Genomic DNA, 25755 nt, shown 5'->3' with positions numbered 1-25755 from the left:
GCTGACAGCAGTGAGCCTGATGTGGGGCTGGAACTCATGAACTGTGAGATGACCTGAGCCAAAGTTGGACTCTCAACTGACTAAGCCACCCAGGTGCCCCATGCATCTGTGTTCTTGAAGGATATTGATCTTTAGTTTTATTTCCATGTGAAGTATTCGTCAATCTTGCTATCAGGGTATCATAGAATCATTTGAATTGGGAAATGTTTCTCCTCTTCTATTTTCTTTTTTAAGTTTATTTATTTTTGAGGTAGAGAGAACATGAGCAAGGGGGGAGGGGGTGGTGCAGAGAGGAGAGAGAGAGTCCCAAGCAGGCTCCATGCTGTCAGCACAGAGCACGACCCGGGGCTCCAACTCATGAAACTGAGATCATGACCTGAGCCCATATCAGGAGTCAGACACTTAACTGACTGAGCCACCCAAGTGCCCCTCTCCTTTTCTGTTTTCTGAAAGAGCTTGTGTAGGATTAATATTGTCTCTTCTTTAAATGTTTGATAGAATTCATCAGTGAAGTCGTCCATACCTGAAGTTTTCTTTGTGGGAAAACTTTTCATTATGAATTTAATTTCTCTTTTTTCTTCGGCCAGTTTTGGTGATTTGTGTCTTTTAATGAATTCGTTCACTTCATAACACTTGTCAAATGTATTGGCATAAAATTGTCTATACACAACAACCTTATGATCCTTTTAATATGCATAGTATCTATAGGAACATTCTGTCTTTCATTTTTAATATGTGTCTTCTCTTTTTCTCGATCCGTCTGGGTAAAGATTTATCAATTAACTTTTCAAAGAATTAACTTTGACTTTATATATATTTTTATTCTTTGCCCATGTTCTCTTTAGTTCTGGTGTTTTATTCCTCTTTGTACTTTGCTCTTTTTTCTGGTTTAAGATAAAAACTTAGACCATGGATTGTAGATCTTTTTTTCTATTTTTGGAGAGACAGCATGAGTGGGGGAAGAGGGAGAGAGAGAAAAATCTTTATTTTTTTTTAACAATATTTATTTATTTATTTTTGAGAAGGGGTGGGGAGGGGCAGAGGGAGAGGGAGACAGAGAATCCCAAGCAGGCTCCAAGCGACGGTCATCAAAGGGCTCGATGGAGGGGCTCGACCCCACGGACCGTGAGATCATGACCTGAGCTGAAATCAAGAGCCGGATGCTCAACTGAATGAGCCACCCAGGGGCCCCCAGATCTTTTTTTTTCTATAAAAGCTGCATCACAGGCATTTAAAAATGTTTACGTTTCATTAGTATTCCGTTCAAAGGACTTTCTAACTTCCCTTCTGATGTCTTCTTTGATCTGTGGATTGTTTACAAGTGCTATTATTTACTTTCTAAATATGTAGTGGTTTCTCAGTGTGGCAGTTATCACTATATTGTCCCTCAGCCCCAGATTCACCTGTCAGTACCTGTTCTGTGACAGTGGACTGGACTCTAAGATTTCGCCCTTACAGTGAGCATGATGATAAGAGGACGCTAGAGGGACATTGCAGGAAGAAGGGGGCTTTCGTCCTGGTTCCAGTGTGCTGCGTTTTTATTGTTCTTGCTCTCGCTGCACAGTCTGTCACGCCAGACGTGTGTGTGTGTGGGGGGGGGACAGCTGTGTGCTAAGAGGGGAGGGGCCCGCAGCCGTCTTTTAGCCTCCGCCCCAGGCTTGGGATCCCCTTGCCGCAGCCTCACACCAGCCGGATCCCTCTGTACTCCTGCCCACCAGCCTCAGCTTGCTGCACCCGAGAGGGAGTTTCCCAGAACTTTCCCGATACGGACACCGCAGGCTCTAGACCAGCCCCGCGCAGGAGTGCCTCGACTGCTCTGCACACCCGCCCACCAGCCTTGGCTCACCCACACCCTGGAGCCTTGTTTCCCAGGACCCTCCCGACAGAGATGTCATGTACGTACACCACGTACTCCGTACAGCACCGCGTCTGATCAAGATACCCATTTCGCAGCAGAGGAAGTGTGGCCAGGGGCTTCTGCCCTTGGAATTAACAAGTCTTCCCGCACGTGCATCACTACCTGGAACCAGGGGGCTTAACTGCAAAGCGGAACAGCTTACTGAAGACCCAGTTACGGCACCAGTTGGGAGACAACACCATGAAAGGATGAGGGTTGATTTACAGAATGAAGTAGGTCTTTGAATCAGAGGCCATTTGATGGTGCCGTCAGCCCCCTGGCCAGCAAACATGGGGCCAGGAACGACGGGACGGGAGTAGGAATGACTCTTCTATTATACCTTCCCCACCCGTAGAGTTTTTGCCTCTTATCCTGAAAAGTTAGAGCCTGCTGATTTGGAGACGTTGGTTCCCAAGTGAGGAATGGTCCACAAGGGGACACGAGAATGGAACCACTGAATTGGAAGATGGGACTGCCACGTGGCCATTCTGGGCTCCTTATGCACTAAACCAATGGGCAAGGAAAAGGGAAGGGGTCCAATCTACTGGCCGGAGTAACTGATCCTGGTTCTCAAGGGAAAATTCCACCGCTGCTACACAATGGAGGCGACGAAGACTCTGTCTGGAGCCTAGAGGAGCCTCTGGGGCACCTCCCGATACATCCATGCCCCACGCAAAGCAGGGCAGTTAAAGATGAGCATCGCTCAGAATGAGCGTTTGTCTCACTCTACTGGGTTAAAGAGCCCCGGGCAGCAGACTCTCAGCCGAGGAAAAGGGAAACATGGAGGGGGTAGCTGAAGAAGGCTGCCATGGATGTCAGCTCCAACCTCGTGACCAGTTACAAAGAGACCAATTACAAAAACGAGGACCGTAGTGGTTTCGCATGGGTCTCTTTGGTTCTTGTGTGTGTTCATTTGCATCTACTGACCGTTTTCCCCCTTTCACCTCCCATTTTATGTACAACCTGTAGGTCAGCTTTGTGATCTAATCTTTAGGTAAGAGAATATTTAGTGCAACCATGACCAAAACCGTAGGGTGATTACTATAGCCAGCTCTGGATACAGTGACTGTTGGGACTGTGTCTTCTCATTTGGGGGGAAGGGAGAGAACATCACTTGGAAGGATAGACCGATCTTGTTGGTAGGAACAGAACTGATGGGGAAGTTCAAACAGGTGCAGAAGGGTGCATATGCAATCTGAGTAGCCAGAAAGACGGATTCTATTATCTGCTTTTTGCCTCTTAGCTCCACACTCACCCTTCAGTATGTTAGTGGACTGGCAGTGGTTCCTCCTTTACAGCGAGCATGAGCATGATGTTAGCTTTGTCAGTAGAGGGCGCCGGAGGGACACTGAAGGAAGGAAAGGACTGGTCTTTCTAGGCTCCAGTGAGCTCTGGTTTGCTTTTCCTTGCTCCTGCCCTGGCCTATCAGCACTGCAGGTGCACAGGGGGGCATCAGGTGAAGCAGGCACTCCCTCAGCAACCTTGCAGACCTGGTCCAGGCCCAGTGACTACTTTGCTGCGGCCCTCCTGTCAAGGATACTGCATGCTCCAGGGCTTGCCCTGGGGCACCTCCCTAATTCTATGCATCTGCGCCCCTCAGCCTCTTACCTATGCCTGGGACGATTTTCCCCAAAGCCTTCCAGGCATGGACACTGTGTACCCACAGCAGTGCCCCAACTCCCTCTGTACATTTGCTCACCAACCTTGGCTCTTCTCCCCACTGATTCCCATCCCCCCCCCCCCCCCCCCCCCCGCCATGTGGAGGTCATGCGCTTTGGGCCTCGCACACATAGGACACTCTTAACTCCTTTGGTCACCTTCCCAACAGCTTTGACCCACCTGCGGACACTGTGTGCTCTGGGCCTGGTGCCTGCAGGTGGTGTCCTTACCCCCCCGTGCACCTGCTCACCAGCCTCAGCTTCCCTGTGTCCTGGCAGGCTTGTTTCTTGCCTAACAACTGCGAAGCAGCTCTGGCCTGGGCAAACCAGTGAACTTGTCTACACCCGGTGGGCTGTGGTGAGGTCTAACCCCCGGCCTTGGGGGCTGGGGACTCTGCCAAGCTTGTCCTCCCTTGGGTACTCTCCTTCAGCCCTCAGGTACCCTTTTAGAATTCTCTCTACATCTTTTGTCGTTAATGATTCTTTACAGTCAACTTGTCGTGTTTAAATGACCATGTGGTTTCTATCTCCTGATTGGACCTCGACTGACCACCTGGCTGTCTTATTGTTACTGATTTCTAGCTCAGTCCCGTTATTATCAAAGAACTTACTCTCTATCCTTTTTTTTTAAATTTTTTTTAACGTTTATTTATTTTTGAGACAGAGAGAGACAGAGCACGAACAGGGGAGGGTCAGAGAGAGAGGGAGACACAGAATCTGAAACAGGCTCCAGGCTCTGAGCAGTCAGCACAGAGCCCGATGCGGGGCTCGAACTCACATACCGTGAGATCGTGATGTGAGCCGAAGTCAGACGCTTAACCGACTGAGCCACCCAGGTGCCCCACTCTCTATCCTTTTAAATTTATTGTTTCTTAAATGCATTGAGAATTGTTTTATGGCCCAACGTATACTGGCCAATATCCTGCGTACTTGAAAACAACGTGCATACTACACTCATATGTCTTGTAAAGAAATTAACAGGAAAAAAGAAACAATTTAACTAGACACGGTTTCTGATGTGCTCTATTCCTTTCTGAGGATCTGAGTTTCCATCTGTTGTTGTTTCCCTCAAGCCAAAGAACTCCTTCAGCATTTCTTGGCCACTAATTCTCTTTATCTGCAAATGTCTTTTATTTGCAAACGTCTTTATTTCAGAAATCCGGGATTTCTGTTTTTCAAAAATAATTGGTTTCTGTGCTGAGGTCACCTATCATTTTGCTGAGAGAAGATTTCCATTGCTGCTTTAATACCCTTGTCTGTTAATTCCAGGATCATGGTTTGTCTCGGTGTCCATGTCAGTTCTGAATGCTGAGGTGTGGACACTCCGGTTTCCGTTACTTGTGTCTGCAAAGAGCAATGTTCCTTTGGTTGCATCAGGTAATCAGCCTGGCTGGATACACACCGCAGGCCACACTTACTGGGTGACGACTCCAATCCCAGTCTCCATCTGTCTTTGGCCGAGCGGCCTTGAGTCTGGCTTGCACATGCGTGGTCCAGAGCCTGGGCAGAAATGTGGACAGACAGAATCTGGGGATTCCCGCCTCTCTGGCTCCTCCTCTTCTGAGATTCTCATCTTTCTTGCCAGCGGCTCCGGTTGCCCGGGCTCGGGGCTATGGCTCTGGGATTTTCTGCCAGCGTATTGTACGTGCCACTTTGTCTACTATCAAGCTACGAGCAGCACAAATAGGGAGTTTTCTCGCATAGTTCTCCTCTTTTGAGTGTGGACTGCCCCTCGACCTTTCCCTTCAATCTCCAGTATCTTCAAGGAGCTGTTTGGGCTCAGTCGGTTAAGCATCCAACACTTGATTTCAGCTCAGGTCGTGATCTCATGGTTCGTGAGTTCAAGCCCTGCGTCGGGCTCTGCACTGTCAGTGAGGGGCCTGCGTGGCATTCGTTCTCTCCCCCTCTGCTTGCTCCTCCCCGACTTGCACATGGGTGCTTGCTCTCTCAAATAAATAAATAAGTAATAGTGTCTCTAGATGTTTTTCCCTCTACTCTTTTCTCTGCAAGGCAGATAACTCACTCAGGAACTACATGGTTTGAGGCTGCACTCGTTTTGATAGGCACCAGTCTACCTGTTTCATCGTGTTCCTGGTCAGGGGTCCTCCAGAGCTTTTCATCTGCTTACCCGTTCCCTCCTGGATTCTAATTATCAGCTCCATAAATCTGCCACAAATTCTGTTCTGCTTCTCAGAGCTTTGAGGCTTTTGATAGCCTCTGGCCCGAAGATTAGGTAAATATCTTGAGGAGATAATGTTTTGTTTTTAAGGCTCCTCTAGCCCTCGATTTTGCTCCTCCAGTGTGATAAGACCACTAAGCTCGGCTGGCCTCTTGGTTTCCTGGCTATGTAACCCGCATCTGGGAAATGCTTGGATTCCTAGCTTCTTGCTCAAACCCAGAATCAGCAAATGCCCCCTGGGAAAAATCTGCCGCAAACTGTCAGCTCGCTTCTCTGTGAATCTCCCTGCTGTAGAATTTTAGGTCCCCCAATCCTCTTTCCTTCAGTAATTCTCTGAAGCCCTTTTAAGAGACGATTTTTTTATAGTTTATCTTTTTGGGGTTTTTTCTAGTTACTGGCTGGAGCACTGGTCAGCCAGCAGAAACTGCATGCTATTAAGTCTTTAAGCACTTGTAAAATTCTTTTCTTTCCTCTGAACTTTGAAAGCTGACTGTCCCCAGGGAGTTAATTTAACATCACATTTAAAAAACACATTCCTACTGCTGAGTTGGGGGTGGGGGGGTGGGGGGAGGTGGGGAGTAAACTGGTTTATGGCATATTCCCCATAATCACACCTGCATTGAAAATATATACACATATCATCCAAGATTTGAAATAAATGGCTGGGATTGGATGATGACAACTGTTTTGTTCTTGTCTTTTGTATATTTTTTTTGTAAAAATGTTTCTGACATGTTACAGTGTTTATAAGAAGCATATAAGTAAGTGTAGATTGTCAGGGAGGGGCGGGGGAGGAAGGAACTCAGTGGCTGAGATACAGCAATGGAAAGATTAATTGCATAGACCTTTTTAGAACTTGAATTTTGTACCACATGAACATATTAAGTGCGCGCGCGCGCGCGCACGCGCACGCGCACACACACACACACACACACACACACACACCCCTTACACGGTTTATTTGAACATTGTACTTTTTCAATAACTGTTAAAAAAAATTTTTTTTTGAGAGAGAGAAAGAGAATCCCAAGCAGACTGTGGTGTCAGCACAGCAGGGCTCAAACCCACGAACCCGTGAGATCATGACCTGAGCTGAAATCAAGAGTCGGACAATTAACCGACTGAGCCCCCCAGGCGCCCCTGATATCTGTTAAAGTCTCGACGGCACAGCAGATTACCTATAGTCTCTCTTTCCCCAGAACTTGATTCTAGGCTTCTAAGCCAGGGCTCAACATACTTTGGCCCCGGGGCAAATCTAGCCTGTTTTTGCACAGCCCTTGAGCTAAGAGTAGCTTTACATTTTTTACGTGGCTAAAAAAAAGTCTAAAGAAAAATACTTTGTGATACATGAACATGATATGAAATTCAGATTTCAGTGTCCATAGTTCTATGGGGACACAGCCACAGGCACTCGCTGACCTATCACCATGCTGCTCTCACGCTACGGCGCTGAGGTTGCGCCCAGGCGGCCCTCAGAATGTTCCAGACCGCCACAAGAAAAACATCGCAATAGAGCGAGTCCAGTGAATGCTTTGGTTTCCTGGTGTATATCTAAGTTGTGCTCACACTACACTGCGGTCAAGCCAGTGTTAACTAGCATCATGTCTAAAAAAACTACGCATATACCTTAATTACAAAATAATTGCTAAAAATTGCGAACCGTCACTCGAGCTTCCAGTGAGTTGTAATCGTTTTGCTGGAGGGAGGGTCCTGCCTGTGTACCTGCAGCTGCTCCCCCCGCACTCTGATGTTCTGGAGATGCCTTCTTTCCTTAAGCCTCCTGAACCCACCTCCACTAGTTTCGGACTTTCCTTCCGAAGCCTCCTCACCTCTCTCAGCTCTCACAGAATTAAGGAGCGTTCAGGCCTTGCTCCAGGTTAGGCGCCGGCTTATAGGACTGTTGAGGCTGGTTTGGTCTTCTCTCCAGACCGCTCAGACTCTCTGGGAACCAGCAACCAGGTGGCTTTGCTTCGTGTGTACGAACGCCAGAGTGGCACTTTTCATTTCCTTTAGGAACTTCCCTTTGCGTTCACAACTTGGCTCACCGCTCGGCCGAAGAGGCCTCGCTTTCGGCCCATCTTGGCTTTTGAAGCCCACCGTCCTCACTGAGCTCAGTCACGCTGGCTTTGGATTTTCAGTGACAGATGTACACCTCTTCCTTTCACTCGAACACTCAGAAGCCATTTAGGCTTATTCGGTGGCCTAACTCCTATAATGTTGTGTCTCAGGGAACAGGGAGGCCCGAGGAGAGGGAGAGAGACGGGGACAGCCAGTCGGTGGAGTGGTCACGACATGCCGCACACTTACGGCCTATATTTGCTGTCTACCGTGGGCACGGTCCGCAGTGCCCCCAACGATTACAATAGTAACAACGACAACATCACTGAGCACACAGCACCACAGCAAATACATTAACAACGCAAGAGCTTGGAATACTTTGAGAATGACCAAAATTGACCCAGAGACATGAAGTGAGCAAATGCTGTTGGAAAAAATGGCGCCAACAGACTGGCTCGACACGGGGTTGCCACCAACCTTGTATTTATACGAAACACCACAGCACCTGTGAAGTACAGTAAAGGAAGGTGTGCTTATGGTTGCAACAAAGACCATATATGTGGCCCTTGAAATCTAAAATAATTACTATCCGGTGCCTCACAGAAAAAGGTTGCCAACCTCCGTGCTAAAGTACCTCTGAACAATGAGTTCCATAGAGCAACTTTCCGGTGGGGTAGACTGAATCAGTGGCCCTCCCCGTATCCGTGCCTTTTCCCAGGAAGCTTTGTAGTGCTTTCCCACTTGGACCCCAGGCTCAGTCATATGACTTGCTTTGACCAATGGGGGTCTAAGGGACACGATAAAAGCAGAGGGCTGAAGGAAGATTACACAATGGGGCTCATTCTTCTGCTCCTCGGCCGCTGTCATGTGAAGAGACCCAGGCTAGTCTTCTGAAGGATGAGTCATGAGAACCAGAACAGCCCAGCCATTCCAGCTGAGGCCGGCCCAGGTTAGCCAAGAGCCCAAATCCCAAGACCATCACAGCCGCCTGGCTGACCCACAGCTGACCACAGACACATGAGCAAGCCCGGCAGATATCACCTGAACCAGCCCGACCAGCTGAACCCCGAGACTCCAGAGCCACGTAACTGTTCGTTGTTACGCGCCAGTGGAGTTTCGTGGTAGTGTTACACACTATTCTGACAACAGAAAACGGATACTACGGGCACATGCACTTTAAAATTTTCTTTTGCCAAAGCAGGCTAAGGAACATTTTTATTCTTCTGAGGGCAGTTTAGGGTCCTAATGGCAGGGAGAGTCTGGATAAAGCACCGAAGTTTGGAACTCCAAGGGTCGGGGTGGGGCGTCAGATTACATCCCGAATTCCTATAAAAACAGCTTATACTCATAATGGCACTCAATAAATATCTGTATTTGTTCTGTGGCTCAAGAAGACGCTAGGTTAGGACTTGACATGCCTCTTATCTGCAAAGAGATGTAGCTAGACAGACAGACTCCACCATTTCTGGAAAAAGAATTCAATTTATTTCCTATCTATAAAATGTAAAAAAAGCGCCTTGGGTATAAAATCTACAGGTCTACGGTGTCATCAGTCAGGAGCTCAGAAATGACACTCTTTGCATCCTTCAGTCATTAATTAGTGTTTGGTGCAAAGAAGGTAGGTGCCAGGAGCCCCTCCTGGACAGGCTAAGTGATAGCTCGCCAAGGATAAAGCCTCACCGCCTTCCGTGAGGAAGAGGAGTAGAGGGCAGAAAAGGAAAAGGGACCTGAGGCAGGAGGCCGGGGAGGGGTGTGTACTGAAATCTGTATTGGGAAACACTTTAACTTGCAAGAGGGAAGATCTTCCTTCTTGACTGCAGAACACAAGTGGCCTGAGCCTGTCCTAGGAAAGTCAAGCTGCTTCCTGTGCACAGGGCCAACCCCCACCCCACAGGACCACAAGCGTCGCATCTGTCAGGAAGGAAAGGCCTCCATCAGTGTGACGAGAAGCGGTCACCTCCGGACTTGTGTGAACTCCCTGCGCAGCCATAACGAGTCCTGGTAGAAGCGAGGATCGCCCAGTCTCACGGCTGTCCGTTTGTAGAAGTAACAGTATAACACTGCCGCTGTGGATAAGTAGAGAAGAAGCTTCAGGGACGCTCCTGAGTATTCGTTTCAGGCTAAGAACCAAACCTACCAAGGCGGAGGGCCGCCCTGCCTCAGGATCTCCCAGTGACTCCCAGCAAGGGCAGTGGGCCATAATCTCTCCTGTTCTTGCCACGGCTGATCCACTCATCCCATGCTGGCCGTGATGGACGGGGAAGGCAGGATCAAGGGCCTTAGTAGCCCGAGCCAATGGTGGCACCGAAGTGAGGCCTGAGGTTGCTCTGGTCCTTACCTAATCTCTGGAATACAAACAGCGTTTGAAGTCCGTCTGTCCAGACAAAGCGGCTGGAATTTTTCCAGCGTAAGTTCTGCAGGAGACATGAGGAGACAGGGAAAGCTTAGCCACCAGATGAGGCCCTAGCATCTCCACCTTGGTTAGCTGCAGACATGCCACGTGGTTTTAAATCAGGCTAATCTCCCCCTCCTTTCTTCCCACAACCCCAAGTAGTGTTTCTCAAAGGAGCTTCAAACTCCCTTTTCTGCTGCAAAGGAAATATCCTTTTAACCCTGAAGGAGGAAGTTTGAACTAAGCTATTTATTTCCTTCCATTCCACAGCCTTTTCCAAGGAGAAGTGCTATACATTATCTCAGGAAGGAGTTCGGTGTGGTCACTGTCTTGCCTTGAAGATCTCAGGCTCGGTTCCTGTCAGATAAAGGCTTAGTGCCCTCAAGGTTTAATCAGATTAACAGCTTTACAGTACAAAGCCAGGACCTATTTTGGCCCCAGGAGGGAGAGCAGAGACAATCTTCTTCAGGAAGCACCTAGAGACGTTGGCACTGCTCTTTCTTTCCTGTGAGCTCTACTTCCCTCCGTGGAATAACAAGGGCAACTTAACAGACGGCTCAGTCTAAGGTGGCGTTAGTATAGGAACGACTAGAGAACCCTGAGGTTTTACTGTGTTCCATCAAAATGAGTACGCGAGAAACACAGGCCATACCCAAACAGACAGAACCATTCGTGAAGCAGGAGAAATCTGGAACCACGAAACCTGGCATTTGCTCTGAGGCACACTGGAGAAGGGTTCTTCCAGTATAAGTGACGGGGACAGAGCAGAGGGCACGAAGCACTAAAGGGCAAGGGGCACTCCTGGCCTGGCCATTTCCCATGGGACACGGATGCCTAAGAATTCCCTGTCTCAACACCCACCTGCCCAAATAGCTAATGATAAAACGGATTCGACCTCCTGTTTTAGCTCTGGCTGGACTGTTGGGGGCAAAGGTGAGCTGAATATTCCAGAAATGGCCCCTGACTCTTGGATAAGGCAGTTCTTTAACACAAAAGGTTGGGCAGAGGTGCCTCATGGAGCTCTCACATGCCCAACCCCAGGCGGGACCACACTCATTTCACCGGTTTCCCATCAAGGATTCTTTGAGATGTAAAAGAATGATGCTGGCTTCCTCGTGGCTTCCTCGAGAAAAAGCTACTCCTAGTCCCTTAAGGGTTCAGGAATTCAGAGCTCCGCTCTTACCATGACCCAGACATGAAAGGAGATGCTGAGGGCGAAGTACACAGCTGTGAGGATGATGGTCCCTTTGAACTTATGGAATAGGAGGTTGACCAAGCCAGCCTGGAAGACGAAGGTGTTGAAGAACATGAGGAAAATGATGATGATGTTGAAAAGGATTGCGATATCCTGGATGCTGCAAACATAAAACAAAGCACAGCCAAATGGAGGTCTGTGGGACGACCCAAGAGCTGGCCCTGGGTCCTAAGGGACACTATGAAGTCTGGCCTTCCCTGTGATCTAGACCTCCGGAAACTCCCCAGAGATAGCCTGGGCTTTGGGTCCCAAATGACACGAGACTAAAACTACCGGCTGGCCCCATCACTTGAGCCGCAGTCCACAGACAAGGCTTTCCTGCTCTGACACTCTTAACTTCTAGACACTGGTGAGAAGACGGTTTCTTCTGTCCAAAGCCGGCCCCGCCTGTCGCATAACCTGGTCCCGTCAGACATTTTCATCTAGTAAGACGGCAACACCTTTCCCCCCATCTTTGCACAGACGGTGCCTTAGTGCCATTCAGGTCTCAGTTCAAGTGTCCCCTCTTCAGAAAGACTCTTCTTTAACCCTACGCCTAGGGTAGCCCTCCCCTCCCCACCCCCACCTACTTCACATCCACTGTAAACATTCATTACCCTATAAAATTATCTTGAAAAAAATGGGTTCATTGTCCCTCTCAATGGGAGGGGTCAATGAGGGCTTCTAGAATGGAAGCCATGTGAGAGCACGAAATTATCAGGTTTGCCACTGCAACTAGAACACGGTTCGGCAGGCCAATGAATACCCGTCACATGTATTCATGCGTGTGCCGAAGGAAGGAAGACGGTGCCGAAAACTAGTCTTCTGTCGAGAACTTGCCTCATGGAGTCTCTGAATCTTTGTGCAGGAAAAATGCCAACCGCTTCCATACCATATAGAGAACTGATACGAGTACCCTTTTAACCTGCCATTTTGCAACCTCCTTTCACGGCAGTGTAAGCCAAGATTTCTACTCACAGAGGAAGAGAATGACACGGTGAGCAGTCTGACCCTCTGACTGCTCCCTGTATCCCAGGCCCCTGCTAGAAGTATAGAAACACAGGACCTCTGACATGTCTCCGTACCGTGGAGTACCCAACATGGGTGAAATTTGATTTTCCCTGAGGTTTTTCCATCAGCTACTTTAAAACGCTAAATCATAATCGTCGGGGCCTTCTAACTGCTTGGGTTCAGCTGTCCAGTCCCACCCCCTGAACTCACATGAAGAGCACCAACTGGACGACGGGAGCCATTCGGAGTAGCTCCGAGAAGGAATTGACGAAGAGGTCATAGGACAGCAGCAGGAACTGCAGGGAGAGCACCAGGCTGTAGTTACTGGTCTGGAGCATCCTGCTGCTGCTTTGGTGGGCCCAGCGGGGCACATTCCACAGTTACCCAGAAAACTGCTCGTGGCTTTCTCCCCAGCACTGAGGGAGAAGCACTAGTTCCTCAGAATCAGAGCTGTTCCCCTTGCTCTAAGACAAGGGCCTGTTGAGGACAAAACAAAACAAAAAGGTCGTTAGAAAGTCATTAATACAACATTCACTGAGGACCTACTACGTCCCAGGCAGCATTCTATGTGCTTGGGACACACCAATGACCAAGCCACGACCGCCACCAAAAAATCCACTAGTCACTCCTTCCAGGGACTCTCACCCTCCAACTTTCTCCATTCCTGGAAGCTTCTAAGTGCAGAGCTCATTTTGTCCTTCCCTCCTTTCCTTTCTTCATTTTAATTTACTTGATTGCTGTAAGTAATCTCTACACCCAACACGGGGCTTGAATTCACAGCTCCAAAACCAAGAGTCACATGCTCCTCTGACTGAGCCAGCCAGGCGCCCCAACGCAGAACTCTTTCTAACTACTTTTGAGTTCAAAGGAATCCAGGAGTACTACAAAGAGTGACTGTCTTGCCATGTAGTAATATTAATTCTAATACTAATAGAAGCGGCAAACCTTTATATATCACAATATGCCAGGGAGTTTTTAAAAAAAAAATTTTTTTTTAACGTTTGTTTATTTTTGAGACAGAGAGAGACAGAGCATGAACGGGGGAGGTTCAGAGAGAGAGGGAGACACAGAATCCGAAACAGGCTCCAGGCTCCGAGCTGTCAGCACAGAGCCCGATGCGGGGCTTGAACTCACGGACCGTGAGATCATGACCTGAGCCGAAGTTGGACGCCTAACCGACTGACCCACCCAGGCGCCCCTGCCAGGGACTTTTTTTGGGGGGGAGGGCTCAAACTCATGACCCCAATATCAAGAGTCACCTGCTCCACCAACTGGGCCAGCCAGGCATCCCTGCCAGGGACTATCCTCAGCACTCACATTATTTAAATTTCATAATAACCCCATGAAGTAGAAGACACACTATCATTACGCTACCCATTTTACAGACAGGACACTTGAGGCTCAGAGAGGAAAAATTATTTGTCCAAGATCACATTGCCAGTAGCAGTGGCAGAGCTGGGATTCAGAATCAGGCAGCCTGGGTCCAGAGTCTGTGCTCTTAACTACTGCCCAAAGCTGCCTGTTATGTAACAGGCTGATATGTCACTGGGTGGGAAAGACGTTGGCACAGGAGAAGTGGGAAGAGGTGCAGGCAGAAAAGGCTGGGAGGAAATCGTGGTCTCCTGCAAAACTTTTATGTTTAAGGTGGCAGCCACATAGTGGCACCGGGGAAGGTACATTCCAAGGCCCAAGGTGTCCTGTGACCCCTCCAGCTGGGTGAAATCTACAAACAAATTTCAAAATCCTGTGAAGTGTAAGAGAGTGAAATTAAATTAACATCTGTAAATCGGGGCACGTGGATGGCTCAGTCGGTCGAGTGTCCGACTTCAGCTCCGGTCATGATCTCACAGTTCTGGGTTCGAGCCCCACCCCCGTGGGGGCTCTGTGCTGACATCTTGGGAGCCTGGAGTCTGCTTCGGATTCTCTGTCTCCCTCTCTCTCTTTCTCGCTCTCAAAAATAAATATGTATTTAAAAAGTTTTAATTAACATCTATAAAATGTTTTACAATTTACAAACTCTTTATATTCATTACATTATTTACTCCTACCTACACCCATCTTGAGAAGGAGACCGTTATTACGAATATAATCCCCATATTATACAGTGGCTCTGAGAGGTTAGCGAACCGCATCCACCTCACCTGGTGAAGAAGTACCCCCCACCCCCCACCCCGGCCTTGAGTGGCTGCATGATGGCAATTTCACTCATTCGTCAAATAATATTGATAGCTATCACCCCCTACCAGCACCACGTTAACCTCAACCAGGTATAACTTCCTTTAATCCTCGCAACTGCTCTGCAAGGTAGTTAAGAATGATCCCCCGTTCTAAAGACAAGAATACAGGGTCAGGGTTCAAGTCATTCCTCCAGGTAGCTGGTGAACAGAGCCAGGGTTCACAACAGGGGGTGACACCAAAGCCCGCGCTCTAAGCTGGGACTTCACGGGCCACCACGGAGAGCTGTCGTGAGGAACCGTGACCCAGAAGCGCCCACCGCCAAATCTACGGGAAGGATGACCTCCGCTTTAGGGCAGCAGTGATGCGCGACAGAACGAAGCCGTCTTCGGTCCGTCCCACCGCTCGGTGCCGCGTTCCCTCTGTCCCCAGGGCAGTTTTCCTCACCCTTCCCAATTCACCTCAACACGGGGCTGTCTTGGCGAAACACCCAAACCCAAAGAGCGACAACGAAAACTCCGACCCCGGTCCCTTTTCCCCACTCCTCAAGCACGCTCACCTCGGAGACCCAACGTCGGTTGTCATGGGGACGCCGGCCTGGCTTCCGGGAAGAGGTTTTAAATCCCGGAAGTAGATGGCGGACGCGGGCGCCGTCCGTGCCGGGCTGTCCGCGGGTCCTCGGCTTTCCCTCCGCGCTCTGTGGCCAGCCCGGCCGCCATGTTTGGGCCCCCGCTTCCCTGGGCTCGGTCGTCTGGTGCCTTCCCGGCGTCGCCGCGTCCAGCTCCTGTCCCTCCCAGTCGCTGTCCCGCGGCCTTGCTGAGACCCAGCTTCGCGTCCGCCCGAACGCGAGATGGGGGACGGGGTGAGAGGCAGGGCGGAGGCGGGGCGGTACTCCCTAGGGAAGAAACACCAGCGGAAGGACTGATGTTGGAGTCCACAACTCCAGACTTCATTTCCCAGGCGGCCGCGCGCGCGGCCGGAAGTGCTATGAGCCTATAAGAGAGGGCGGCGGCCCGGCTCTTTGGGCACTGGGTGGCGGTGCCTGGCGGGTGGGTCTGTCCCCGAAAGTCCCCGATTCCAACTTCCCGGAGTCCTAGTAGCCGCGGCGCCGGGTGGCGAGAGGCGGGTCCGAGAGACCCCTGCGACCCTCTGTGGTTCGGGGGTGAGAAAGAGCTCGGGTGGGGAGTTCACGGACCTGGGTTCGAGTGCTGGCTCCGCTGCTATTTCCCCTCGTGCTGTCGCTACCCCTCGCTCGGGCTCAGCTTTCTTTTGTAGGAAATGGACACCGCTGTCCGTGCCCTTCCTTCTACAGGTGTGGTTGCACAGGCACGAAAGCTCTTCGGAAGTCGCAGTCAGCGGGCGGAGCTCCTCGCCGTAGTTTTCACCGAAGGTTAGCTAGGACCGACAGCCGCCCTCCGTCCCCGCAGAAGAGTCAGGGATCGGGCTCCGGATTCCTGGAGCGGTTCTCCCGACACCGGAGCCAAAGGGGAGCAGTCCGGAAGGGCGGGTCTGTAATCACTGTGGTGCTAAGGAGCACCTTGCTTACCTACCTCCTGGCTGGAGTTCAGGGGTCCTCACTCCTGAGCCCTGATTTTACAGAAGCTACGTTTGGAAGTGAGGCGTTCTTGGAGCTGAGGGGAAGTGAACCTGGGTTCCTGTACCAGCTCTGCCACTCACCGTGGCCAAGTCGCTTTCTTTCTTTGGGTCCCGGTGATTTTGATCTGTCAGAGAAGCGTTTAGGACTTGAACCCGAAGTCTGATTCTCAGGATTCCTAAATCCCCCACCATTCATCCGGAAGCAGGAACAACAAATTGACTTTCTATCCCTTCATCTGCTTGTAGTTCTAAATTATAAAAGTTATAAGAGCTTGGAATAGAGCCTTTTCCTAAGATTAAGAGCTGAATGGAAACTTACCCATTTCCTACCCCAGGGCCTGATGCAGCCAGGGAGAATCCTTTTTGTCAAGGGACCGAGGAAAGTATTAGGTTGGGGAGTATGTTTCTTAGATCACAGTTGACAAAACTTGTAACTTCCAGGCCAAATCTGGCACACTTGCATTTTTTTTTTGATTAAAAAAAATGTTTATTTATTTTGAGAGAGAGAGAGTCCCAAGCAGACTCTGTGCTGTCAGCGCAGAGCTGGACGTGGAGCCCGAGCTCACGCAACTGTGAGATCATGACCTGAGCTGAAATCAAGAGTCAGGACGCTTAACCAACTGAGCCACTCCGGCGCTCCAAGGTTTTTCCATTTTTAGATAACTAACAGAAACGAAAAGGATAATATTTGTGATACGTAAAGACAACATGGACCTGAAATTTGCCCGCAAATAAAGTTTTTGGGGGAACGTAGCCGTGTTGATTTGTGAAGGTGTTGTCTGTGCCTGCTTTCGCACTACATCAGAAGAGTCGATGGCATAGTTGTGACAGAGACTGTCCGGCCTACAAAGCCTAAGATATTTACCATTCTGGGCCTTTGTAGAAGCGTATGGGGATTTCTGCTTTGGAATGGGCAGAATCAGAGACCAAACAATGGTGAGCACACCCTGAAATCATAGCACAAACCTACTTTCTTGGAATAAATGAAAGACTGTTCTCAGCGTTTGGGTTGCAGTTTTCACTGTATTCTTTTTTTCTCTGTTTTTGCACACTCGGGCAGAGGAAGGGCTCTTCTGTGTACTGTGAGCAGTGTAATATTGCGGCCCTCGTTCAGGAAAGTGTCCCCGTTGAATATTCTAAGTCTGTCCCAGAGTAGTAATCCAGGAGGGTGGAGACAGTCTCTTTTGGATTATATTTACTTTTGTTTTTTTCTCCTCCAAAGGAAAAGAAAGTCATGAGAGATACTGTCTGATGGATGGAGCCTGCTGACCAAGTGCTTCATGCTGACTTCACTGGGGGGTGACTGAACATCTGGTGACCCGAAACTTCCTCTGCTCTTACGGGGACTAAGGGGACGCCTCTGAGGCTGGGCAGCAAATCTCTGAGCTCAGGAGTTGAATCAGGAAGCTTCTAGGAAGACATTATTTTCTCCTTCTAGCCTTATGGAAGCTTGGTTTTCCCCCAGCCCTCGGATCTAACTTTCTCTGTGGTGACTGCTAACTTGGATCACATTGTGAGAGCTCAGTGTCTTTTTCTTTTTTTAAAAAAAATTTTTTTTCAACGTTTATTTATTTTTGGGACAGAGAGAGACAGAGCATGAACGGGGGAGGGGCAGAGAGAGAGGGAGACACAGAATCGGAAGCAGGCTCCAGGCTCTGAGCCATCAGCCCAGAGCCTGACGTGGGGCTCGAACTCACAGACCCCGAGATCGTGACCTGGCTGAAGTCGGACGCTTAACCGACTGCGCCACCCAGGCGCCCCTCAGTGTCTTTTTCTGATTAGGTGGATACCTGTCATGGAGAGAACTGGCGTGACATGCTGTTGGGGCCACTGAGAGGCCTGGGCAGCCACGGGGACCACGAGCTTCAGGCTTTAGTTGGTAGCTAGGATGAACTGCTGTGACAACATCGAGAAAAGCAGAATATTTAGCTCTCACAGCATCCTTAACGGACATTTTCTCACTTGACCTTTTTTTTAAAAAAAACCTTTTTTTTTAATGTTTATTTATTTTTGAGAGAGAAGGCACAAGCAGGGGAGGGGCAGAGAGAGAGGGAGACCCAGAATCTGAAACAGGCTCCAGGCTCCGTGCTCTCAGCACAGAGCCTGATGTGGGGCTCGAACTCACAAACTGTGAGATCATGAGCTGAGCCGAAGTTGGACGCTTAACCAACTGAGCCACCCAGGCGCCCCTCACTTGACCTTCTGACAACCTATGGTCAAGGTAAAAAAACAGGGGACTTGAAGCCAAACGGACAAGGATTTGAAACTTCCTACCCCTTTACTGGGTCCTAATGCTGGTATTTAATCTTTCTTTTTTTTTTTTAAGTTTTATTTATTTATTTTGAGAGAGACTAAGACAGCACGAGCAGGGGAGGGGCAGAGAGACTTGGTGAATCCCAAGCAGGCTCCACACTGTCGGCACAGGGCCCCACGTGGGGCCTGAACTCACGAAACCGTGAGATCATGACCTGAGCCGAAATCAAGTCAGATGCCTAACCGACCGAACCGCTCAGGTGCCCCAAATCTTTCTGACCCTTGGTTTCCTCTGTAAAGTGGGGTTGAGGACCTCTCACAGGGTTGTCAAGAGGAGCAAATGGGATCCTGTGTTCATGGGTTCTACTCAGTAAGTTCTATTCCTGTTACCGTGCCTTTTTGCAGATGAGAAGACTGAGTCCTACACATGCTAAGTGATTTCCTCCAGATGCCTCATTTCATAAGGATCGGAGCCTAGGCCCTCACTCTGTCAGCCTACCACTAATTCTAAAGGTGAGGGAATCCAGTGTGTTACCTCCTTGGGAGTTCTGGCCGGTTTCAGGGACTTCCTTTCCTCTCTGTTAGCGGCCTCAGATTAAGGGATCTGAACTGCAGCCTGCCGCAGTGTCCCCTTCTCGGTGTGAGTCTGCCGGACAGGGTGACCGCCGTGAGAGCTGGGCCCGTGCTGCCTGCAGGTGTAGTTAGCGGAAAAGCCGAGACGGCCCTGTGGCTTTGTGTGTTTGCCCGCCAAACCTCACGCCCACCTGCCTGGTGTTAAAGTGCAACTGCTTAGGGCCCGAGGCATTTGTCTGAAACCAGAGTTGGTTTCTGAGTTTATCAGGTACACAGGGAAAGCTAAAAATAAACTCTTGCTTTCTAGACCATGAGTTCTTGCTTCCTCCTTTCTCCTCTGAACTTTCCACGGAGGAAGAGAAAGCAGAAGTGTCAGGCCTGGGGACACCTGAGGGCTGTTGTCCAATTGCAAGTGTGGAGTGTGGGAGGTTCTAGAGCAACAGCCTGATCTTACTTCCTCAGTGGGAGGTTTAGCCCCACGGAGTTCACCGTCTGGGGAAGAACTTTTTTGTAGAAGTGGGAGATCATAGGACTTCCTCTCTTCCTTCTTCCTAATGATGGTGTGTTTGCTCATTGCAGATTATGGGTTTGCCTCCTTCTGTTAGAACTGAGGGCTGAGGCGTTTCTATGACTCTAGCCTGGATTTTGATTCCTCTCCCTAATTTTCCGTGGGGAAAGGGTGGGGTGGATTCTTTACCTTTTGGCCCTGTGAAGGGAGACTAATCGCAGGGCTTTGGGCCCAGAGCCTTGACGTCCGGCCCCGGCAGAGGAGGGCCCCCTCCAGAGCCGGCCGCAGGCCCAAGCTGGCCGTACTGTGTACCGTTGGGTGCTGGGGTGGGGCCAGCCTCACTGTCCATAACCAGAGATCAGGCCTCACGGGGCAGTGCCCGGGCTGGTGGCAGGAGATCTGAAGTGAAAAGCACCCACCCCTTGGGCAAGAGCGAGCTCAGTGTTCCCTCCTTTAGCTGGCGTGTGGGGTGCGCTCCAGCCAGCAGAGCCGGCGGGGACGTGTGACCTCTGCTGCTTCCAGGGGCGCCTGGTCAGAATGGCTGTCGGGTGGTTCTACTTGTCCTTCTATGCACTGTCGCTGCTGGGCCTGATGTGCGTCATCCTCACCGTCTACTGGATGCAGCTGTGGCATGGTGGCTTTGCCTGGGATGGCACCAGCCGCCTCATGTTCAACTATCACCCCGTGTTCATGGTCGCTGGCTCAGTGGTGGTCTACAGTGCTGGTGAGTAAGAGGCCCTGGGAGACGTGCTGTGACCCAGACCCGGCCGGGGCAGAGCTCTCCCTCTCCACAGCTGGCCTTTGTCACTGCTGGGTTTGCGGCTACGAGAGTGGGGGGAGGCCGGGCTGTCTGTGGCCCCGGGTGTCATTTACAGGAAGGTAGTAGTGAGGAGGGGGGCCATCTGAGAAGCAGAGCTTCACGGACACTCTGGGGCGGGGGGTTGGCACGCTTTTTCTGTAAAGGGCCAGATAGTAAACGTTCCAGGCTTTGCAGGCTCTACGATCTGTGTTGCAACTACCCATCCTTATTCTTGTATCGTGAGCAGCCATAGGTGACATGAAAACACACCCGTGACTGTGTTCCAGTAAAACTACTCACAAAAATGCATGGCAGGCTGGACTTGGCCCATGGGCTGTAGTTTGCCAACTTCTGCTTTAGGGAGCAGGAGATTGAAGCGTCTCATGACACGGGTCCTTCCATGAGGAAGCTGCTTACCCGTGCCAGGCCCGTGTTTGCCCCGTGCATCCAGAGCTGGGCCTTGGGCCCAAGTGAGCCTCACTTTCCCCACCTGTAAAATGGGAACGGTGATGACATTGGTCGTAGCTGCTTATCCTGTGCACCTCAGATACCTCAGCCCATTTTGTTCCTACGAGAAGCCTGTGAGATGGGCTCTGCCGCTCTCTCCATTTTACAGATGGGGAAACTGAGATTTAGAAACAAGAGGCCACAGAGCCGAGAGGCAGAGCCGGGCTGTGGACCTCGGTCTGTGTAACCCGATTAAGAGCCCGGGTTTGTGGCAGCTAACTGCGCTTGTAAGAAGGCAGAAGAAATAACGAAAGCGACACTGCTTTCTCACCCGCAGAGCTGTGCTTGAGTGCATTTGTTATGTAATGACATATGTACACATCATTATGTAATGACAGACCGGTGGGTCCAAGAAACCCGCTTCTCCCTTTTTGTCACTGTTTTGTCTCCCTCTGCGCCCTTCACGGCTGAAACGATGTGAGGAGAGGAGATGCCGGGGAGTGGGTGGCCGCGTGCTGGCATTTCCTTCCTCTCTGGTTGGGAGGCGGTGTGGGACCGCGTCAGGTTAATTCCCCCTAACGTGCTGGGGTTGCCGAGGGGAAGAGGCCGGGCCCTGGGACGTTCTCTCCCGCAGCATCGCTGGTGTACCGCCTGCCGCAGTCGTGGGTGGGGCCCAAGCTGCCATGGAAGATTGGCCACGCAGTCCTGCACCTGCTGGCCTTCATCCTGACCGTGCTGGGGCTGGTCGTCGTCTTTCAGTTTCACAACCACGAAAACACCGTCAGCCTCTACTCCCTGCACAGCTGGCTGGGCATCGTCACCGTCTTCCTTTTTGCCTGCCAGGTGGGTCCTCTCCTTCGGGTTCCCGCTCCCAGACGGCGGCCGTGGGCTCCGGTTGGGACTTCGCTGGCATCCGCACCAAATACTCCCTCCGGTTATTGCCCAGAGATGGCCCTGCAGGGCGCATCCCATAGAATCGGCAGCTTAAGTGGCCGCAGGAGACTGGTAGTTCCCACGCCCGTCCCCCTGCCCCTCCGTTGTCCTAGCTTTATCATAGCACATACCACGCTGATGCGGTCTGTGGTCTTTTCCACCTTCCCCGTCCCCACCTTTCTGTGAACCAGAAGCAATTCTGGAAGTGGTTTCTGCACACTGACGTCAGCCCTGCCCAGGCGTGTTTTATGGGCCGGGACTGGAAGGCAGCAGAGACATTACAAGGGTGGCTGGGCTTTCGGGAGACTGGGCTTGTAGCTGAGCATTTCGTGGAACATTCTGGTTCGGCTAAGAAATCGACCACAGTGCGGGAGCTGGTGGGAGGTTTGAGCTGGGAAAGAAGGGCGAGAGGCCACTGTGGGGTCGGGGGCCCAGGGGGGCGGGATGGCCTGCTACACCTTCGGGAACAGCGCGGTGCAGTCAGGCACCTCCCTGTGTTTACAGTGGTTCCTGGGCTTTGTTGTCTTCCTGCTGCCGTGGGTGTCCGTGTGGCTGCGCAGCCTCCTTAAACCCATCCACGTCTTCTTTGGAGCTGTCATCCTCTTTCTGTCCATTGCGTCTGTCATTTCCGGCATTAATGAGAAGCTCTTCTTCAGTTTGTGAGTGGGATGGGGCCCCCAGCTCTAATGTTGAGGGGAAGGCATAGCGTCTTCCAAAGATGCACCCTGTGATCACAGGGCCTATCCAGGGGTGAGGAGCCTTTGGAGATGGGCTTGTTCTTGATCTGGAAGGTCATGGAATCTTTAGGTTGGGATTGGTAAATTGGTCAGCAAAAAATTTATCTACCATCCGATTGACTTAGTACCTACTGTGTGTCAGAAGCTATTCTAAGCGCCTTAAATTTAATCCTCTGATCATTTTACAACATGGATACTGTTGTCATTGCCGCTTACAAATAAGGGAGCTGAGGCACAGAGAAGTTAAGTAACTTCCCTAAGGGCACACGGCCCGAAAGTGGCAGAGCTGGGGGTTAAGATGACCACCTCATGCCTAACCACTATCATCCCCCATTATTTTAAGGCATGGGGGGTGGGTAGTGAAAAGCAAGGAAGATATGAGGTCAGACTTGGGTTTAAGTCTGGGCTATGCCGTTTACTAGTTGTACGACTGCGGGCAAGCTCATATTTTTGAGCTTTAGTTTCCTCATAGGTGAAAGCATCCTGCAGATACTTGTGGTGGTGGCAGGGACCAGAAACTATCTTAACATTCCAGGTCACAGATGGTCCTTGGAAGCTTTTTTCGCCATCTGTTAAGGGTGTTGGGTCTATCACTGGGCAAAAACAGGTGGCAAAAATCTCTCGAGGGCCCACGGTGTTTTGTCATCTTCAGGAACAACAACACCCAGCCATACTCCAGTCTGCCCAGTGAAGCTGTCTTTGCCAACAGCACTGGGATGCTGGTCGTGGTCTTTGGGCTACTGGTGCTCTATATCCTCCTGGTTTCGTCTTGGAAACGCCCAGAGCCAGGGATCCTGAGCGAAGGACAGGTACGGGGTCTTGGGTCTTTCATTCCAGGTTGGGATAGGGCCAGGCCTAGAGAAGGGTCACCCAGGAAGGGTTCGGGCCTTGCTGGGAAGCCCGCTCAGTAACATGGTGGGAAACTGGGTCGACTGATGGTGGAATTAGGTTGGCTGACGGGGGGGCACTGTGTCAAAGCGGCTCATCCCAGCCATGGTGGCAAATGGAGCTGTTCAGAGGCTCCCGGGGCCTGTCCCTTGGGAGAGGACAGATGGTTACGCCCTTCTCCAAATTCCTGTGGCTTCATGAGGGGAAAGTGTGGCCTCCTGTCCTCCAAGGAAGGGCTTGAGCATGACGAGAGGGTGTCGGAATTCCCATTCTCCCAGCTTTGGGGCTGGTCTTGGGGGCGGAGCTTATCCAGCAGGTGCTGGCTGAGGGGTTCGGTGTGGGTTTGGTGTGTGGGTAGGTTTCCCCCTGAGGGATGTGGTGAGACGGGGGGTGCATCGGACTGAGGGACTTTGGGGCTTCCCTGAGAGATGTGGTGGCTTGGGCGGGGACCGCCCTGCGGGTCGGGGGTCTGTCTGAACAGCTCAGGCCAGGTGTGACTCCTGCCAGTCAGGGGCAGTTGTGGTGTCCTGCCATTAATGCCTGTGCCTCTGCCTGTCTTTCCAGCCCCTGTTGCGTGACGGGGAGTGAAGCGGGAAGGGCACCCACGAGCAGGTGGAGGTGTTTCCCCCCAGAAGCTCTTCTCTGCCAGGGGCTCCTCTCTGGTTTCAGCAACAGACTAGCTTTGCGCTCTGGGCCCGAACCTCTTCTGGCCTCCGTGTGGGGTCTGCTCTCCCCACCAATCTCCTGCCCACCCGCTCTGCTTGGTGGCTTCTCTACCCCTTCCTGGCATCGACTTCTCGGGTTCTCCACACACGCCGCCCCAGCTGCTCACGCTGTGTGCTCCCTGCTCCCTGTGTGAAGTCAAGCTGATTTCCCCTCTCGGCCCCTAAGGATCTGGTAGAGACTCTCTCCAGCTCAGATAAGCCAGGACGCAGGTGCAACTTGTACGTGGAAAGTGAGGGAGGTAACGGTGTCCGGCAACTTTCCCCGGAAGGCGTGCGTTATATTTGGGCCGCCCTGACCGTCGGGCGGCCAGCATCCGCCGTGCCCTCCATCCAGCCTGCCCAGACGTGAGGCTGGAATGGAGAAGGTGGAAGGTGATGGAAGGTGATGGAAGGAGAAGGGCAGCAGAGGGGCTTCCGCAGAGAAGCTGAGGAGCTGACTGCTCTTTGCTGTTCTGTTTCGTGTCGCTGCATTCCTCGTCCACCTGCACTGTGACCACGTGCCCCTACCTCTCGCTGCTGCCACAGCCCTGGCCTAGATCCTGGCCTTTCCCTGTGATTTACGTGCCCGTCAATGTCAGGCAGCCCGAGGAACCCTGATGACCTGCTCTCCCAAGAACCGCGTGTCCCCGGCTGCCCCACAAGGGATGGGCCCCAGGGACGCCTTGGACTTCCGTTCCTGCCCCTGCCCAGATCAGGGCCTCCCCACCTGGCCCCGGGCAGGCTCAGCCTCGATCTCTTGGCAGAGCCCCTGCCCAGCTGATTTTCACTCTCTAGCTCCCCATGCAACAAGCCAAAGTTGTGGTGCATTGTGCCCCATGGGCGGCTTTCCAAGGTGCTCCCTGCTGAGTACTGGAGTGCCTCATTTGCTCCCTCAGTGGCTACTTGCTTGGCCAAACCCAGTCTCGTGTTATGCCTGAGGGCGAGCTGCGGGGGGGGGGGGGGGGGGCGGGAGTAGTGGGGGATGGGACGGGGGAATCTGCTCCTCTCTCAAGGGATGGGGCCGTGGCTTTTCCCGCCCTCTCCAAATGAGCCCTGCTGGGACCCAGCTCCATACTGCCGTGCTCAGTGACCAGCAGCACCAGTGCACTTACCCCTGGCAGGTGGTGAGGAGGCGGACCGTCCACCCCAACCCCATGTGGCCCGATGTCGGCAGGACTGTGACTGGACTTCCTGAGGGGATGGAGCCTTTGAAGCCACTGGGATGACTTCCAGGCACCTCAGTCACGTGCCCCGCGCCCCCTCTTTCCGTATGGGTGGAGCTATAACTTGTTCACGCAGCTTGGTTTCCTTTAATCGTGTTTTAAAGAATCAAAGCCTTCTCTACTGTGATCACATTGTGGTTAATTGAGCTCTGGGAAACTTGTTAAAGCCTTGGGACAGCTGTGACCTTCAGACTGGGGAGAAACACACCAAAAGGCGCCAGAGAGCTCCAGGCTGCCCTCCTGGAATGGTATGTGACTCATGGTATGTCTGGACGTCCTTAATAACGAAAAGCTTCTGAGTACTTGGTTATCTCACAAGGAAGGAAATGTTTCCTGTTTTTACAACTGGAACTCAGAAACCGGGTAGTGACTTGGTCACTGGTAGCTGAGATCACTGAGCCAGGAAGTGGTAGAGTTGGGATCCACAGGCCAGGTGTTTATGCCAGTCTCCTTCCCAGCTGCTGGGTGTGCGCACCTAGGCACTGAAAAC

General features: G+C 51.4%; 2 protein-coding genes and 1 long non-coding RNA gene across 15 annotated transcripts; 2 read left to right on the top strand and 1 right to left on the bottom strand.

Moving 5' to 3' along the window:
• The first annotated feature begins 1574 nt into the window (after positions 1–1574).
• LOC122483854 lies at positions 1575–25392 on the top strand. Its single transcript, XR_006297483.1, has 3 exons — positions 1575–1585; positions 12240–12245; positions 24230–25392. It is a non-coding gene; the product is annotated as an uncharacterized LOC122483854 (long non-coding RNA).
• TMEM138 (transmembrane protein 138) lies at positions 9255–15278 on the bottom strand. The gene is made up of 5 exons (XM_043581312.1): positions 15164–15278; positions 12640–12906; positions 11368–11539; positions 10131–10206; positions 9255–9858 (listed from the first exon to the last, which is right to left on the bottom strand). The coding sequence occupies exons 2-5, from the start codon at positions 12765–12767 to the stop codon at positions 9746–9748; spliced, it is 489 nt and encodes a 162-aa protein (XP_043437247.1). The 5' UTR covers positions 12768–12906; positions 15164–15278; the 3' UTR covers positions 9255–9745.
• On the top strand, positions 15588–25392 carry LOC122483851 (lysosomal membrane ascorbate-dependent ferrireductase CYB561A3). 13 transcript variants are annotated; one of them, XM_043581299.1, is made up of 9 exons: positions 15588–15766; positions 15917–15994; positions 17423–17514; positions 18859–18966; positions 20057–20258; positions 21415–21623; positions 22218–22372; positions 23103–23259; positions 23903–25392. In XM_043581299.1, the coding sequence occupies exons 5-9, from the start codon at positions 20072–20074 to the stop codon at positions 23924–23926; spliced, it is 732 nt and encodes a 243-aa protein (XP_043437234.1). In that variant the 5' UTR covers positions 15588–15766; positions 15917–15994; positions 17423–17514; positions 18859–18966; positions 20057–20071; the 3' UTR covers positions 23927–25392. The 13 variants fall into 13 exon arrangements, with proteins under 13 accessions (XP_043437234.1, XP_043437233.1, XP_043437232.1 ...); XM_043581298.1 differs by having other exon boundaries at positions 15917–16111; positions 17423–17499; XM_043581297.1 differs by having other exon boundaries at positions 15594–15766; positions 15917–16111.
• Positions 25393–25755: the final 363 nt, after the last annotated feature.

The sequence above is a fragment of the Prionailurus bengalensis genome, chromosome D1 (assembly GCF_016509475.1).
Source record: "Prionailurus bengalensis isolate Pbe53 chromosome D1, Fcat_Pben_1.1_paternal_pri, whole genome shotgun sequence".
NCBI classification, from domain to species: domain Eukaryota; kingdom Metazoa; phylum Chordata; class Mammalia; order Carnivora; family Felidae; genus Prionailurus; species Prionailurus bengalensis.
Note: the sequence above shows the minus strand (reverse complement) of the source record. Positions and strands in the feature narration are given on the sequence as shown.